General features: G+C 41.3%; 1 protein-coding gene across 1 annotated transcript in view; it reads left to right on the top strand.

The window, feature by feature from the left end:
- Window positions 1–8572, top strand: part of LOC129410936 (deoxyribonuclease-2-beta-like) — a 13568-nt gene extending 4996 nt beyond the window's left edge. The window contains exons 2-6 of the mRNA XM_055160038.1: window positions 1718–1856; window positions 2091–2232; window positions 2320–2427; window positions 3967–4140; window positions 8214–8572. Coding sequence (XP_055016013.1) covers window positions 1718–1856; window positions 2091–2232; window positions 2320–2427; window positions 3967–4140; window positions 8214–8572 — 922 coding nt within the window. The remainder of the gene's footprint in view (window positions 1–1717; window positions 1857–2090; window positions 2233–2319; window positions 2428–3966; window positions 4141–8213) is intronic.
- The last annotated feature ends 7334 nt before the right edge of the window (window positions 8573–15906 follow it).

Genomic DNA, 15906 nt, shown 5'->3' with positions numbered 1-15906 from the left:
AAACATTTATGGCTAAATATTTGGGCTGGGCAAAAGTAAAAAATATTAATCGCTTTAATCCCATGAGTTTGAGTGCGATTAATCACGATTAATCTCATGTTATACACAAAACCAATTTGTAGGAGCCATTTTTCTTTCATTTAGGCTGGGGTTAGTTTGGGTCACTGTTTGTCTGGGCACAGGGTGACCTATATTCAGCTTGGCCACAAGGGGGCAGGGTGGAGTCAAGCCCTATATAAATGCACAGGTGCCAGTGCACTGGGTGTGTGGGTGACAGGAGGTCACACGGTTTTTACCGCTCTCTTTACGGCCGGTGGTCTAGTTTTCACTACTCAACTCTGTAATATAATCGAACATCTTTTTATCCATTCTACTTCCTACTCCTTTCTGCTTTATGATCCAATCTGCCAATCGGGTAGCGCGTTAGGCCTGGATCCCCTGCACCCAGAGACGACAAAAGGTTAGGACTAAAATTGTCGTTACACAATTAATGAATTAAAAAGTAGAGTATAGCTGCATTTTTATTGGAAATGTAAATGAAAGAGCCAAACATTTTGTTGTGCAAACAGCATTTCTTTCAGACGAGAACCATCAGAGTCTTCAAGTTATTCTGAAGGCTCAAGAAAAAATATTGAATGAATTTTTGTACTACTAATATATTTTTAAATATTTTTTATTCCGTGAGTAATAAACACGACACTAGTAATAATTTCTAGATCATTGTTATGAAATTGGACTGATATTTCTTGGGGAACAAAGGGTTAATGGAAATGGACCAATCACAGTTTTTCTTCCAGTGGTTTCTGGGTAAATCAGTGACTCCCCCTGCAGCGCTGAACTAAACCAGGACTAAACCAGAACAGAACCAGGACTCACTGTTGGGACGGACTCGGAGGTGACGCAGGAGAAAGGACCGACCCAGAGCTCCGCACCTCATGGAGTTAAACGCAGCCATTGCCCAATCGCACTTTGAGGACACCATGCTCCGTGGGCTTGGGGTTGTCTCTCTTCAGTCTAAGATTAGACCTGGTTTAGACCTGGTTTAGTTCTGGTGTAGTCTTTGTGTAGTGCTGGTTTAGTCCTGACCCGCCAGTATGTAATCACTACCCGCCCGCATACCCCCATTGACTGACAAGGGTTTACAGCCCCAGAGCGCAGGGGGAGGAACACGATGTGCATTCATATACTGTAAAAAATAAATAAATAAATAAAAAATCATGCAAAATTACACTAAAAACAATCCGTGAAACAGTGAGACTGCGAAAGGTGAACCGCGATATAGCCAGGGACAACTGTAAATTCAAAAATAGGTAAACACTAAACATTCTAAACCAATTCAGGACTAACTGGAAAAAAGAAAAATAGGAGGAAAAATAGGAATACAGGCACACACAAGAAGAAGTGCCCAAACATAACTACAGCAGTGTATAGGAGGAGGAGAGAGAGAGAGATACTTTATTGATCCCATGGAAAAGTTCTGTTGTGTCTTGGTCAAAGGCGTCAGTGCAGTAACAGGAGGACTGGTCAGGGAAGGTCAGCAGATCCTGTGGAAGAGCCAAAAGTGTCCCTCCTCTGTGTTCTGAAGCATCACAGCAGTGTCCACGGGGAACACAACAGGAAAGACCTTGTTCTTACTCCGCTCTGGTGCTTTCTGTTTTTTTTTCTGAGTTCAGTTGTGCCTTTAAATGTGCAGTGTTTGATTGTGCTCTCTCTTCAGGTACATCCTGTGTAAGCCTCCTGCAGAGGTCACACAGACAGGTCTGAAGTGCATCTACATGGACTCTGAAGAGAAAACCATGACTTTCAGTACCGTAGACAAAGTCCTGTTCAACACACTCAGGCCTATGCTGGGATCTGTACGAAAAATGGTATTACTGCTTATGTCATGTCAAGTCACTTTATTTCTATAGCACATTTAAAACAACTGTAACATGTTGCATGAAAGTGCTTTACAACAAGAAACACCACATAATCCACCTTTACATGAGAGCTTTAACTCCGATTAAAAATATATTAAAGCAGAACTACCTTAATTAATGTCTTTCAAAGACCCACTAATTGTTCCATATGGCATCTTGGGGTGTTTGAAGGGCACACTGGCGCCCCCACCTGTCTCTGGGCGGAAAAATCAGACATGCAGCTTCATTGCCACTGACCCGGTGGCAGCTCTCAGGGCTCTGTCTCGTTCTAGCGAGAGCCAAAGTGCTTTATGCCACTTCAATATACACACAGGTAACCGAGCTGCGACACTCCCATTACTGACGCTATTCACATTTCACTGCAAGAATAAATATCTCGTGTTTATTTGTGAGGTGTCAGTCATGACACAACCAGCTAAGAGACAGAGGAAGTCTTTGACCGAGGACGCAAGGGAAAGAAAACGAGAATCGAACAGAGCTCGAGCTCTCAGGAGTCAGTTTGGGGAAGGTGTTTGAGGAATAACAGAGCTCAAGAAAGAGAAGGAGCGACACAGAACTGGAGATATTGTTGCTGAACACACAAGTTTCATAACCCAGTGCTCATATCTCTGTTATATTTATGTAACTTGAGTAATTGTTAACTTTACTGCACAGTTATCTTGTTCGTAGATGCTGTTATTAGCATGCTCCATTTTCCATTGTCGTTATGAAGCTGAACCATTAGATTGACTCACGTTGTATAAATCCTTTGATTTGAGCGACTCATGTCTCAGCTGCATGTAGGATGTGTACAGTTTGTGTTGTCAGTGAGCAAAAACAAGTGCGATTTGGAAGTTTAGCCCTGACGTGATATGTGACTATGGCGACGTTTACACAGAAACGAATCACTGTGTCACAGTATCGGAAATGATTTGCGTCCAGACACGTCGTTTCTGTGTCCGCAGGGTTTCCCTATCCACATAACGTTGAGCGTATTTGTTTAAGTTTCACAGAAACAAAAAACCACATGGCTCATTTGCATAAACTAAGTGCTCAAAAAAACAGGTTGCTATTGTGTCGCTGATGTGGTTCAGTTTCTGTCGGACTAAAGGACACGACTCAGTGGAGTGTGAGTGTTCTCTCTGTGGCAGAGGGATGTTCTGCTGAGGGTGAGTTTGTTCTGTGTTTCTATCACAACAAACAACTTTAGCCCAGATGTAAAATCAGCCTGAACTTTAGTAATGCATTTGTGTTGGATCGGCCCGTTTGGAATTTCGAGGAGAATATGATATTATTTATTTAAAGCAGGAGTCTCCAACCTGTAGCTCGGGAGCTGCCAGTAGCTCCACCCCCTTCAGAGCAGCTCCCCAAGGGGTTTCTGAATTCTGTGTATTGTGCTGAAGAACAACTTGCCACTGGAAATGCATCCTTTTCATGCCTAACTTTGTGCACTGATAAATGGAGAATGATTTATGTTTTAGAGGCATCTAGATGTTCCGCATTGAAGACTTGCCAAGACTCTTAAATTGACTTAGTTTCTTTGCGATTGCTAAAATAGGCAGCTCTCTGGCATTTTCTTTTTGTAAAAGTAGCTCACTGGAGGAAAAACGCTGGAGACCCCTGATGTAAAGAGTAAAATAACATTACCCACCTGAGATATTTTGTTGCATACAGTGTTCACCAGCTTTGTGAAAACACATGTGAGCTCAGCTGAGCGGAGTGGGGGGGGGGGGGGGAGAGGATTTACGACAATGCATTTTCACTAACGACCTGTTGGGGGAGCACTACCGCCAAAATTACTTAGTTCTGTTTTAATTTGGAATGAAAATTTATTCCACTTTAAAAATACCATGTAAACACTTAATTCCTAATGATTATTTGGAATTAAACTTAATTTGGAAGTAAGTGGGTGGTTTATTCCTCGATCATATAAACGTTGCAGGCTCATTGGGTTGCCCTTTTGACGTGATGACGCACTGCAAGATGGTGAAAAAAGTTTTTATCATGTTTGTGTTGGGGTCAGCCTGATGTTCCCTGGTACCAGTGTTCCCATACCTCTGTTACCCAGTGCCTGTTTTTCCCGGAGAAGCAGTGGTACCTCCAATTGTGAAAGGTTCCCCATTAACACCGTGGATCGTCCTCATCTCAAGTGATGAGCTCATGAAACAGCAGCATGTAGAACTCTCTACGCAGTTCACCGAACATCTGCCCAGAGCAGGAGCTCTGAGTTTGGGCAATAGCGGTAAAGACACGGGGCCACAGCGTAGCACGCTTGGTCTTGTGCCATCATCCGAGTTCGTTGGTCTGGAGGCTCTGTCCTCCATGTCCTGGTTCTAGACGGGGACGAGCAAGACCAGTGTGCAGTGGACTGGGTCCAAAAGAGAGAAAGCGCTGTGGACTACAGGTCCAGGCAGGCTGCTCCTGTCCTCTGTGCTCCAGGACTGCAGCTGGTTCTGAGGTGGTGCAAAACATCCTCGCAGAAACGTGAATCCTGTTTGGGTGGTTGTATCTTGTTCTGAGCGTCTGTGCTCTTGTTTCTTCCCGGGGAAAGCTTCTTCTCAGGTTAAGGCACCTAACACCACTCCCCGCTCCAGCTCATCTAAACCTGACCTGAACTGGAGCTGCTCCTGCTGTCAGGAGTCTGAGTTTGAGTTTGTATGGGTGTATTCCCACATGTAACAACAAACCAAGATGACAGAAAAGCTGAAGTGTGTGTTTTCTGTCCAATCAGAACCTTCCCCACCCCCAGACGCTGAGTGAAATTAAATAAAGGTGATTTAACGTGTTTTCCATGTAAACCTCAATTCAGAATTATTATTTCCATATAAACTCGAAGGATAATATTTTAATTCCAAACCATTTAATGCTTCACTCTCACAACACGCTGAGCTTCACAGTGCATTGTGGTGCGCATGTCTACTGCTCCTTTCCATTCAGAAAAATCTCCAAATTGTCACACAATCCAGTTTTTTGTAGTTTCTCTGCTTGGCCATATCAATGTGCCTTGAGCCAAGTGTGCGTCACTGCAGATGAAGGTGTGCAGTGACGCACACCTTCATCTGCAGTGACGGGAAACACCCCATAACCTCTTCATTCATAAAACTTCCAAATTCTTATGCATCTGTCCCATGTAGCCGCGCTGCTCAGCTGCACTCACAGTACCAGGCCCTTTACCCACAGTGATGCACCTTCAGCAATCAGATAACATCAACACATTCTAAACATCATTTCAACTCCAAACATTCATTCTCTAACAATGAATGTGGTTGTACAGTTGGCATCGTGCCAAAGATGACAGAAGTCGTTCTGCGTCAGTCATCCCAAACTCCAGAAAATGAGCTGCGTAAAATGGATTCCCAGCCGTCAGCCCTGGGATTGTGCGCTCACCTTATTCCACCAGCAGGATGTGTTTTCTTAGTTGGGCTTAGTTCCAGTGCACTATAGGATTTATAGTAACTCCCCATTCATGTTTAGGTGTCATCAGCAGCACAGGGCACGTCGCCTCTGCTGCTTTTCTTGTACTGACTTCACCTCTGCCATTGCTTTGCTTATACCGTTTTTGCCTGTACTGTTTTGTTTTGCCTGTTGTCTCATGTCTGGCACCATCTCCCGCACGGAGAACAGGCGCCCAACTCTGGCGCAGCTGGTTGTGCGCTAGGAAATATGGGTAACTGTTCTATTATGAACTGAATGAGTCCAGGACTTTTAATGTTGTAGCTATCATTATTGAAAATATGTTTCCTTTGAAAATGTAAAACAAAGACCCTATAAACTATTTAACGTGGCTCTCTTTTGATACTTTTTTTATTTATTTATTTTTATTTTATTTTGCACATATAACATGACAATAAAAAGAAACATACTAGATAAAAAGTAGGTGCCGGAAGAGACAAAAAACCCAATAGGGCGAAATATTAAAGCCTCCACCTCATGAATACATTAAAACTTTTACATTATCATTGTGCATAAAAAATGTAATATATATATATATAAATTATATTTAAACACCATGCATTAAATTCTTTTGATTCAAACATGGATTAAAACACAATAAGAAAATCCACAATTGAAAGATTATCAAACATTAACATGAAATATCAAACATTTCCTCAAACTCCTTTTAAACATCGCCTCTGATCTGCGTCACTGACCTGATGTGAAAACTGAATTTACAGCCTCTGGATCGTAGCAAAACTGAGCTCTTGATGTGACAAATTTTGGAACATGAAAATTATGCATTTGACGAGTTTTGTATCTGTGAATCTCTGCATTAGTTTTAAAATAAGATGTGAAATGTTCAGGGATCGTTGTTGAATTGTAAAGAATTTGATACATAAAAATACAAATTTGATAAATATTAATCTCATAAATATTAAGAATGCTAAGTTTAGTAAATAAATGAGCAGACGATGTTAGTGGCACAGAATGAGTTGCAATTCGAACAAAAGGTTTTTGCACCAATAATATTTTGTTCAGAGTAGAGAAAGTGCAGCCCAGACTCTATTACAATATGACAGGTAGGGATAAATGAAACTATAATATAATGTAAGTATAGAATTTGAGTCCAGAAACTTACAAACTTTTCTTATAATACCAAGAGATTTGTTCATTTTCCTAGTCACCCAGTCAACTGCTCTTTCCAAGATCGATTATCATCGATAATGACGCCCAAACATTTGGTGGATGAGACACGAGTTATTTCAATTAAATCAAGTTTGATTTTAGGGTTAGTTAGAAATGATTTTTTACCACAAAAAATCATATAATTAGTTTTTTTGATATTAAGAGATAATTAATTTAAAGTTAATTTTGAACCATTTGTTATAAGCAGATAAAGCAACATTAGTTTGGTTTGATTTCCCCAAACTACATTTGAAGTGACGTTGTTGCAACTGCATTTCTGTTAATATTCCAAATTGTCAACCCCTTGACTGCCACATGTGTGATCTGCCCACACGTGCTGTGATGAAAGTGTAGGGGAGGTGCCACGTTAACAAGTGCATAAATGTCGTTCATCTTAAACATGCACAAGAAGTGACTATACAACCTCTTGTGCCAGTGGAGGAGCACAAGATGCTGTGTGTAAAAGCTCCACCACCTGCTTCACTGATGTGATCTTGACGTGTTCAGAGCTGTGATGAGTGCAGTGAATGTGCCAGGTTACTGGTACTTGAGTAGTAACTAAGGATGGGCATTCGATGAAATTTTCTTAATCGATCATCGAAAGAATTTAAGATTGATTATCGATTAATCATTAACGTTTTTATATTAAAATGATCATCATTATTATTTCTATCTGCACTAATCTGCATAAATAAATTCAACTTTACGACATATAAACCGTAACGACTCTAGAGCCAATCTGAGATTATAATGTGTTTAATTCAGTTTTGTTCAAATCTCACAGAAACAAAACTTAAAACCACATCACTAATTTGCATAAACTAAGCGAAGATAAAACTACAGCTCTTGTGTCGCTGATGTGGTTCAACTTCTGTCGGATACATTGAGCGACTCTCACCTGGAAAAACTTTTTTCCCACTGGACACAGAAACATATGTGTTTGCTTTATACACTGTGCACATGGACTCACACTTGTCCCAACCAGAACGGAAAGTGTGGAATTTCTTGTACAAATCATCGTTAAATCCACATTTGTGCTTCGGTTCGTTACAGACTGACCCACTGTTTTGTGTCTCGTTCCTTCTGATGCAGAGACACATGTACACACCTGTTTGGTCACATTACACACAACAACATACATTCAGTTTGTCCATTAAAATTAACGTAATTTATGAAATTCTTAATGATCAATTATCGATTAATCGACTAATCATGCCCATCCCTAGTAGTAACTTATAAGTGATGGCTGTAAAAAAAAACTTGGTTTCTTCATGGTCTAATTCATCCATGTGTTAAAGTTTGTATAGAGGATTTTCCAAGGAAGGAGAAATCCAGCGACTGTTTGTCCTTTTTCAAATGTTGCGCATGAGTGAAACCAAACAGCTCCTACGTAGAAACGCCTCCTCCCGCCTCCTCCTTACCTAATAATAATAATTAAATAATTAAAACGAAAAAGAAATAATTAAAACCTAGGGCCGGTTTTAATTATTTCCCCCCAAAATACAAAAAATTAAACCACAACCATTTTTTACCACCAACCTGTGAGCAGAGGAGTCAAGGCTGAAACAAAATAACGGCCTCTGCTTGAGTTTTAAGGCAGATGCATTTGCAAATATTGGTCCCGTATGATATAGATCTGTGCATAATTGATGAATTTGCAATTCTCACAGTTTATGATTCCACCATTTTCAGATGGGGACCTGTATGTGAAGTTGGCCGCTAATTTGGAGAGTGAACTGAAGGCTCAGACCTGGGGCCGTCAGGAGAAGAGAGACGGGAACTTCTGTCACGAGAACTCATTCAGTGTGATTAATGTGGAGAAGATACAATGCAACATAAAGGATCCTGAGCTGAAGTCATGGTCACCCAGTAGTGATCACTCCAAATGGGCCATAACCACTTCTCCCGGCAAAACCTGGACCTGTTTCGGAGACATGAATCGCGCCGAGTCACAGTACCTACGCTGGGGAGGAGCTCTGTGCATCGACAGCAAAGAAGTCCATGCTTTATTTGAAGGGTGTTTGAATCGCAAACGTCCACGCAATTGTTAAATGAGATTTTTTTTTCACATTTTATTATATCATGTTGCATAGAAAAAAGGCTAAAAAAAAGTAGTAATAAAATATAGATTTCAAATGCAACAACTGATCTGTCTTAATTCATTTGACCATTAATTCAGAAATGAAAAGAAACTGCACAAAAGTTATTAATACAATACACTGATTTGCATCACTATTACCTGTCCAGGTGTATCTCCAGTGTTGGGGAGTAACAGATTACATGTACCGGAGTTATGTAATCAGAGTACAAATGATGAGTAACTGTATTCAGTTACAGTTACTGTTTCAGTGAGTAGTAATTGGATTACAGTTACTTTGTTGAAATAAATGGATTACACGGTGGGATTTTCCTTTGGGCTATATATATATATATATATATATATATATATATATATATATATATATATATATATATATATATATATATATATATTTAAAAAAAATGTGTTTCTCACCTTCCACGGTGGTTGGTCTCTCACCCTCATTGAGCTCGGGTCCTCTACCAGAGGCCTGGGAGCTTGACAGTTCTGCGCAGTATCTTTGCTGTTCCCAGTACTGCACTTTTCTGGACTGAGATGTCCGTTGTTTTTCCCGGTATCTGTTGTAGCCACTCTTCCAGTTTGGGGGTTACAGCCCCGAGTGTCCGATCACCACAGGCACCACTGATGCCTTTACTTTCCAGGCTCTCTCTCCAGCTCTTCCTTGAGCCCCTGGTATTTCTCTAGCTTCTCGTGTTCCTTTTTCCTGATATTACCATCGCTTGGTATTGCGATGTCAACCACCACGGCTCTGCTCTGTTTCTTATCCACCACCACTATGTCTGGTTGGTTCGCCATCACCATTCTGTCAGTCTGTATCTGAAAGTCCCACAGGATCTTGGCTCGGTCATTCTCCACAACCTTTGGAGGTGTTTCCCACCTTGATCCTTGATCCTGGGTTTTCAGCCCGTACTCTGCACAGATGTTTCTGTACACTATGCCCGCCACTTGGTTATGTCGCTCCATGTATGCTTTCCCTGCCAGCATCTTACACCTGCAGTTATGTGCTGGACTGTCTCAGGAGCCTCTTTGCAGAGTCTACACCGTGGGTCTTGTCTGGTGTGGTAGATCTGGGCCTCTATTGCTCGAGTGCCCAGGGCCTGCTCCTGAGCAGCCAGGATCAGTGCCTCTGTGTGTCCTTCAGACCAGCCCTCTCAAGCCATTGGTAGGATTTCTTGATATCAGCCACTTCAGTTATGCTCCGGTGGTTTGCCCCATGTAGGGGTTTGTCCTGCCATGATGGTCCCTCCAGCACCTCTTCCTCTGGACCCCACTGTCTGAGACATTATATATATATATATATATATATATATATATATATATATATTATATATATTTTTTTTTTGGTAATTCCACTCTTGCTGGAAACTAAACCAAGGTCTAAACCAGGACTAAATCAGGACTGAAACCAGGTCTAAACTAGATCTAAACCAGGACGAAACTAGAAAAGCACTCAGAGCGCAGACCTCCACCAAGGACTACAGTCCCCCTCATATTAATTGTGTTTTCCATAAATATTTGTCTCGTATCTTTCAATTTGGAATATGAAAGAGGATCCCATTGTCCATCCCTGAGTCAAATTTCATGGGGTTTGGTCAATAATTAACCGAGATATTGAGAAACAGAATTTTTGGCCCCATTTACCACAGTGTTAACTAAAATTTCAAAGTGATCCAGAATCCAGGATTTCTTCCGGATCAGCCCCAAAATGAAATCAGTTCTTCCTTTTCACATTTCCAACAAATCCTGAAAATTTCATCAAAATCGGTCCATAACTTTTTGAGTTATGTTGCTAACAGACAAACAAACAAACAAACAAACAGACAAACGCCGGCAAAAACATAACCTCCTTGGCGGAGGTAATCAGGACTAAAACCAGGTCTAAAACCAGAACTAAAACAGGATTTAACAGGAACAATGTCGTGCAGTTTGTTTGACTTTGTATTAGGTCGATCATTTTGACTTGGTCATTTTGTAAGTAGCTCACATGCTGAAAAAGTGTGAGCACCTCTGTTCTAGACGCTCTGAAAGGATAAAAACGATTCATTTCTTCACTGTTCCTCTGGAAATGACTCATCAGGAGCTCAAACAAGGGAATTAACTAATCATTATCTCTTTTTTCATTTTGGTTTTGGAGACAAATTAAGAAGAAAATAGCTGTTTTTTGTTTTTTTTTTCGCTTTCTTATTTTTGGTTTTCTATTGAAAATCGAATGAACGAACGATACACGGATTTTGTTGGAGCCGTGTTTTGATTTTCTTGCATCTTTATTCAAATACACAAACACACACACGCAGTGACACTAATGTATTCCACGTCTCATATAAGCTCCACGCTGCATTTATCTCATGACAGAAAACCATTAAAGTACAAGCACGTCTCATCTGCATATGTTTACAATGAAGCCCATACGTGCGCATTATAAAGCACTGGTACATTTAGCCCCATGTGAAGTGACGCTAACACACAGGAGCAGAGCACGGACTGTGTTTACCGCCGTCTACAGATCATCTTTGAATTATTCAGCGTTGAGATGTGGAGGCAAAACGGAGGATTCTGAAGCCATTTAAAGACAGTTATTACACTTCTGTGGGGTATTAACTGGAACCAATAACATTTAGACCATGTGAGCTTTTATCAGCGGCGTTCAGTCAGAGCACGAACCAATAAAATCTAAAATCTAAAGTAATTTAGTAGTTTTCAGTTATATCCAAATAATCTTGTTTTCCTTTCACTTCTGTCTGTTTCATGGAGTGTGTTTACATGCACATCAATAACCCGGTTATGATCGGGTTTTTTGAGTATCCCGGTTTCTTCATGGTGCATGTATTTCTCAGTAACCTGTGCATGTATTTCAGTAACCTGGTTATGGCAGTATCCCTTTATTATTAAAAACCGGGTTACCGTAGCTGATTTATTCCGATAGTAACCGGGATATTTGTGGCATGTAAACGCAGTATCCCGGTTACTGCAACATAAAGTTAAGTGCGCATGCGTCCAAAAGACACTTTCCAGTCTTTTCATCACAACAGTAGTGACATAAATAAGATAAGATAAGATAATCCTTTATTTTCTCCCATGGGAGAAATTTGTCTTGGGACAGGGGGTAACATGTTTATCAAAAAACAGGACAACACAACACAAAGCAGCACATAAACAAACACCATAAAACAAAGTAAATATGAGGCCAAGTATGACCACGAGTGATGCACCAACAGGACCCTTAAATTATCCTTAACAGGCAAACCCTTGCATTCTTCTGTTCTATATTAATTATTGCACATTCTCTAAGCCTATGTGCAGTTTTAATTTCACAGTCCCTAAGCCTTTTTATAATAATTTTTTAACTGCACTATCTGAGTTTAGCAGATTAACAGCTAGTGACACAAAAGAATGTTTGAATCTGTTCAGTTTACAGTTTGGGACCCTGAACCTTCTGCCTGATGGCATCATAAATTGACCAACATAAATAAAGTGACCAAACGAGTGAAATGACTGTAAAATTAAGAGCTGCGCTAAACCTGCACACGTACAATCTGCACTCGTGTGACGCTGAAAAGATAAAACATGAACCATCACACGCACAGAACAGACTCACCATCATCAGCACCTCTTCTGTCACAAAAACAACACACAACTCGGTCTATTCAGGGTCTAGTCTGTCTAGTCGGTCTATTCAGGGTCTAGTCTTCGGTCCTATTCAGGGTCTAGTCTCGGTCTAGTCTCGGTCTAGTCTCGGTCTAGTCTCGGTCTAGTCTCAGTCTAGTCTCAGTCTAGTCCTGGTCCAGTTTCTGGTGTAGTCCTCGCAATCTGCTCGGTGATTGTGGTGTATATATTCATGCTCCGTTCATGTTTGTGGTTCTCGTTCTGGTTCTCTGTTTTTTTTTTTCCTGATAATAACGTCGCTGCATCTCTGGATACTTGTCCCTGATTGGTTGACGCGGCGCGTCTGATGCGAAAAAGTTCAGCATTTTCAACTTCTTGACGCCTTGGACGTGCATCTAGACCGCCGACACCAAAACGCTCAAGACGCGCCGCGTCGACGCCAAAGACGCGCCGCAAAAACGCAGGACGCTCTAGTCACGCGTTTACATAGACTTTACATAGAAACTGGAAACTTTGACGCGTTGGTGTGAACGGCCCTTTATGCTAAAGGAGCTCACGGTTTGTGTATTTTCCTGGTTTATGAAATTGATTTGTTAATTTTTGCACTTGCGCATTTGTAAGATTATGTCAAGAAACCGGGATACTCCATTTGATCATGTACACAGTGATATGAGTGTCCAGGTTTCTCAGTGCTCATGTAAACACAGTAACACGAACACTGACAGAAAGGGGATATGGATAATAACCGGGTTATTGATGTGCATGTAAACACACTCATTATCTGTTTTCAGTTTAGTTTTGGAGACAAATAATGAAGAAAACAGGTGTGTTTTCGTTTTCTTATTTCTGGTTTTATTTTGAAAAACAAATGATCGAACGACACACAGATTAGATTAATATTTTTAATCTGTGTTTTCTCAGTGTAAAAATAAAACAAAGTGGTGTCAAAGTCCGAGTATTTGTCTAAGACTTGACCGATATTCGTCTGTATAAAAACATGGAGAGATTTCGTTGTGGATTTTCCGGTGAGTTTCTTCCACAGTCGTCCGTCATAACTCGTCCTGTTTAACATGTCGTCCATCTTAAAGAGCCGGAGCACAACAGACGAGCTCCTGTTTATTTGTGCTGTGGTGCGTTCAGGCGCTAAATGAGAGCGCCGTGATTTCATCTACTCTGAGCTTATCTACACACACACACACAGACGCACAAATACACACACAAACACATCATTAACACAAAACACACACAGGGAAATGAGCAAATAAGAACAAAGAGAGGCTTCGTTTGGTGGAAGTTTAAAGGAACAGTCTGGAAGTTTGGCCATAGGACCTCGTCTCCAGTGTTTGGAGACACGTGTTATAAAAGTAACAGATTACTGTACGTCAGTGGTGCTCAATACGTCCATCGTGATCTACCAGTCGATCGCCAAGGTCGTGTGGGTCGATCGCCGTGTCTTGTCTCGGACTCGATCGCGTTTGGACTCGGTCTTGTCTCTCACTCGAGGTCTGACACTCAACAAGTGTGATCATATTTCACTCCGGCCGCTGCTGTTGGTAATAAACTTGTAGCGGGTGCAGGAGCGTGTGGGGCGTCTCAGTGCAGCCTGTGCGCTCATTTGAAACCCGCGGAGACTCTACGGCGCATCACAAACACACACGCTCCCTATGCACGGCTCGTCTGCGACAGCGTGTGCCCTCGTGTACCAGCGTGCATCACAGGGCAGGTTCAACTTCCTAAACATCCTACCTGTCCATCTGCCTCACGTCAGCACGCCGCCCCTCGCCTTTTCACGCTCTCGCTCCTTCCTGCGTACAGCCAACACAAGCCCCTCCCACAGTGCGGCTGATTAGAAGAGCAAGACCAAACGTGAAGCAAAAACCAGTCTAAATTTGTGTTCCAGTGTTGGCACAAAGCAGGTCTACAGCATAGAGCGGATCTACAGAACAGACCTACTGCCACATTTGGCTGAAGTTTGTCTAACAAAAGTGACAAATGCATCTGTGTTTGTCACGATGTGCGTTTGGTTTGGTAAACGTGCAGAGGCTGGTAAATATCACTGCAAAACCAGAAAAGAATGAAACTCCAGTTTGGAACTTTAAAAAACAGGTTTAAAAATCTTCCTTCACTTTTTTCACAGTTTTGTGTAAAGTGCCAGAGGAAGTTCTCTTAAAGAAGAGGTTCTCAAACTGTGGGTGAGGGTCCAAAAAGCAGCACAGAGTGTTTCAGTGCAGTTTGTTTGACTTTGTATTAGGTCGATCTTTATGACTTGGTCATTTTGTAAGTAGCTCACATGATGAAAAAGTGTGAACACCTCTGTTGTACTGCATTTCTTTCTGCAGTAACAGTAATAGTTTGGTTCCTTTTATTCACTTTTTGACCTTAGTGGGAATTTTTTGGGGGATTTGTTAAATTATATATTTTTGGAAAGATTATAGTTTATGGAGTCAGAAAATCAATGTTTGCATTTGCCCAGATGTCTATATGGCGGCCATATTGAATTTTAAAAAATGGCCGCTGTAAATGTAAAAATTCTCGTAACTTCTGAATAAAGTGAAGTGTTGATTTTTACTGCTAAACCCACATTGTAAAGGTCAGGGAATCCAGTGGTGCTGGTTACCAGTGTTGTGCATGAACGAGTTCATTGAACACGTTCATTTTTCTGTGAACTTTGAACTGAACATGACACATTTATTAATCGAGAACTTGAACATGAATTTGTTCAACAGTCGTACGTCACTGTTGGGTTCAATTAAATGTCGGAATTTGTTTTCACCTGATGAGTTGAGTGACAATTGCACTCGTCAGCGTTGTCTCGCGTAACATCACAAAACTTCAGACGATCAAAAAGACGATCAAACTTGACTGAGGCGTTTCGTCGCTTGTTTCAGGTCACAGTGAAACTAACAGAACAGATTATTTACCTTCTGTACAGACTCACCACCACAAACACCAGGACTTCAAAAGTTAATTTCAAAGCTCTAATAACAGTCGTTCTGGGTCTGGGTCTTTCACACGACACAGATCTGCCCGTTGTGCTGTTGGTTTTTAATATTTAGTGTGTGAATGTTTACAAAGACGCACAGTGCAGGTTTTCTAGAAAAGTGTGTTGGGTGATTCACACATAAAGGTTTTACTGTTGAAAGATTTTATTTACAGTGATGTTTTGTTTCCTCACACTTGCTGTTTCAGAAAAGTTTGATCCTCAAGAGCATTTACATTGACACCTAACACACACACACACACACACACACACACACACACACACACACACACACACACACACACACACACACACACACATACACACACACACACACACACACACACACACACACACACACACATACACACACACACACACACACACACACACACACACATACACACACACACACACACACACACACACACACACACACATCACACACACACACACACACACACACACATCACACACACACACACACACACACACACATACACACACACACACACACACACACACACACACACACACACACACACACACACACACACATACACACACACACATACACACACACACACACACACACACACACACACACACATACACACACACACACACACACACACACACACACACACACATACACACACACACACACACACACACACACACACACACACACACACACACAC

This window comes from Boleophthalmus pectinirostris, unplaced genomic scaffold (genome assembly GCF_026225935.1).
Source record: "Boleophthalmus pectinirostris isolate CB_2022bp ecotype Guang Dong unplaced genomic scaffold, ASM2622593v1 HiC_scaffold_2826, whole genome shotgun sequence".
In the NCBI taxonomy this organism is placed as follows: Eukaryota; Metazoa; Chordata; class Actinopteri; order Gobiiformes; family Gobiidae; genus Boleophthalmus; species Boleophthalmus pectinirostris.
The sequence above is the reverse complement of the archived record's forward strand: the minus strand, read 5'-3'. Positions and strand labels throughout refer to the sequence as shown.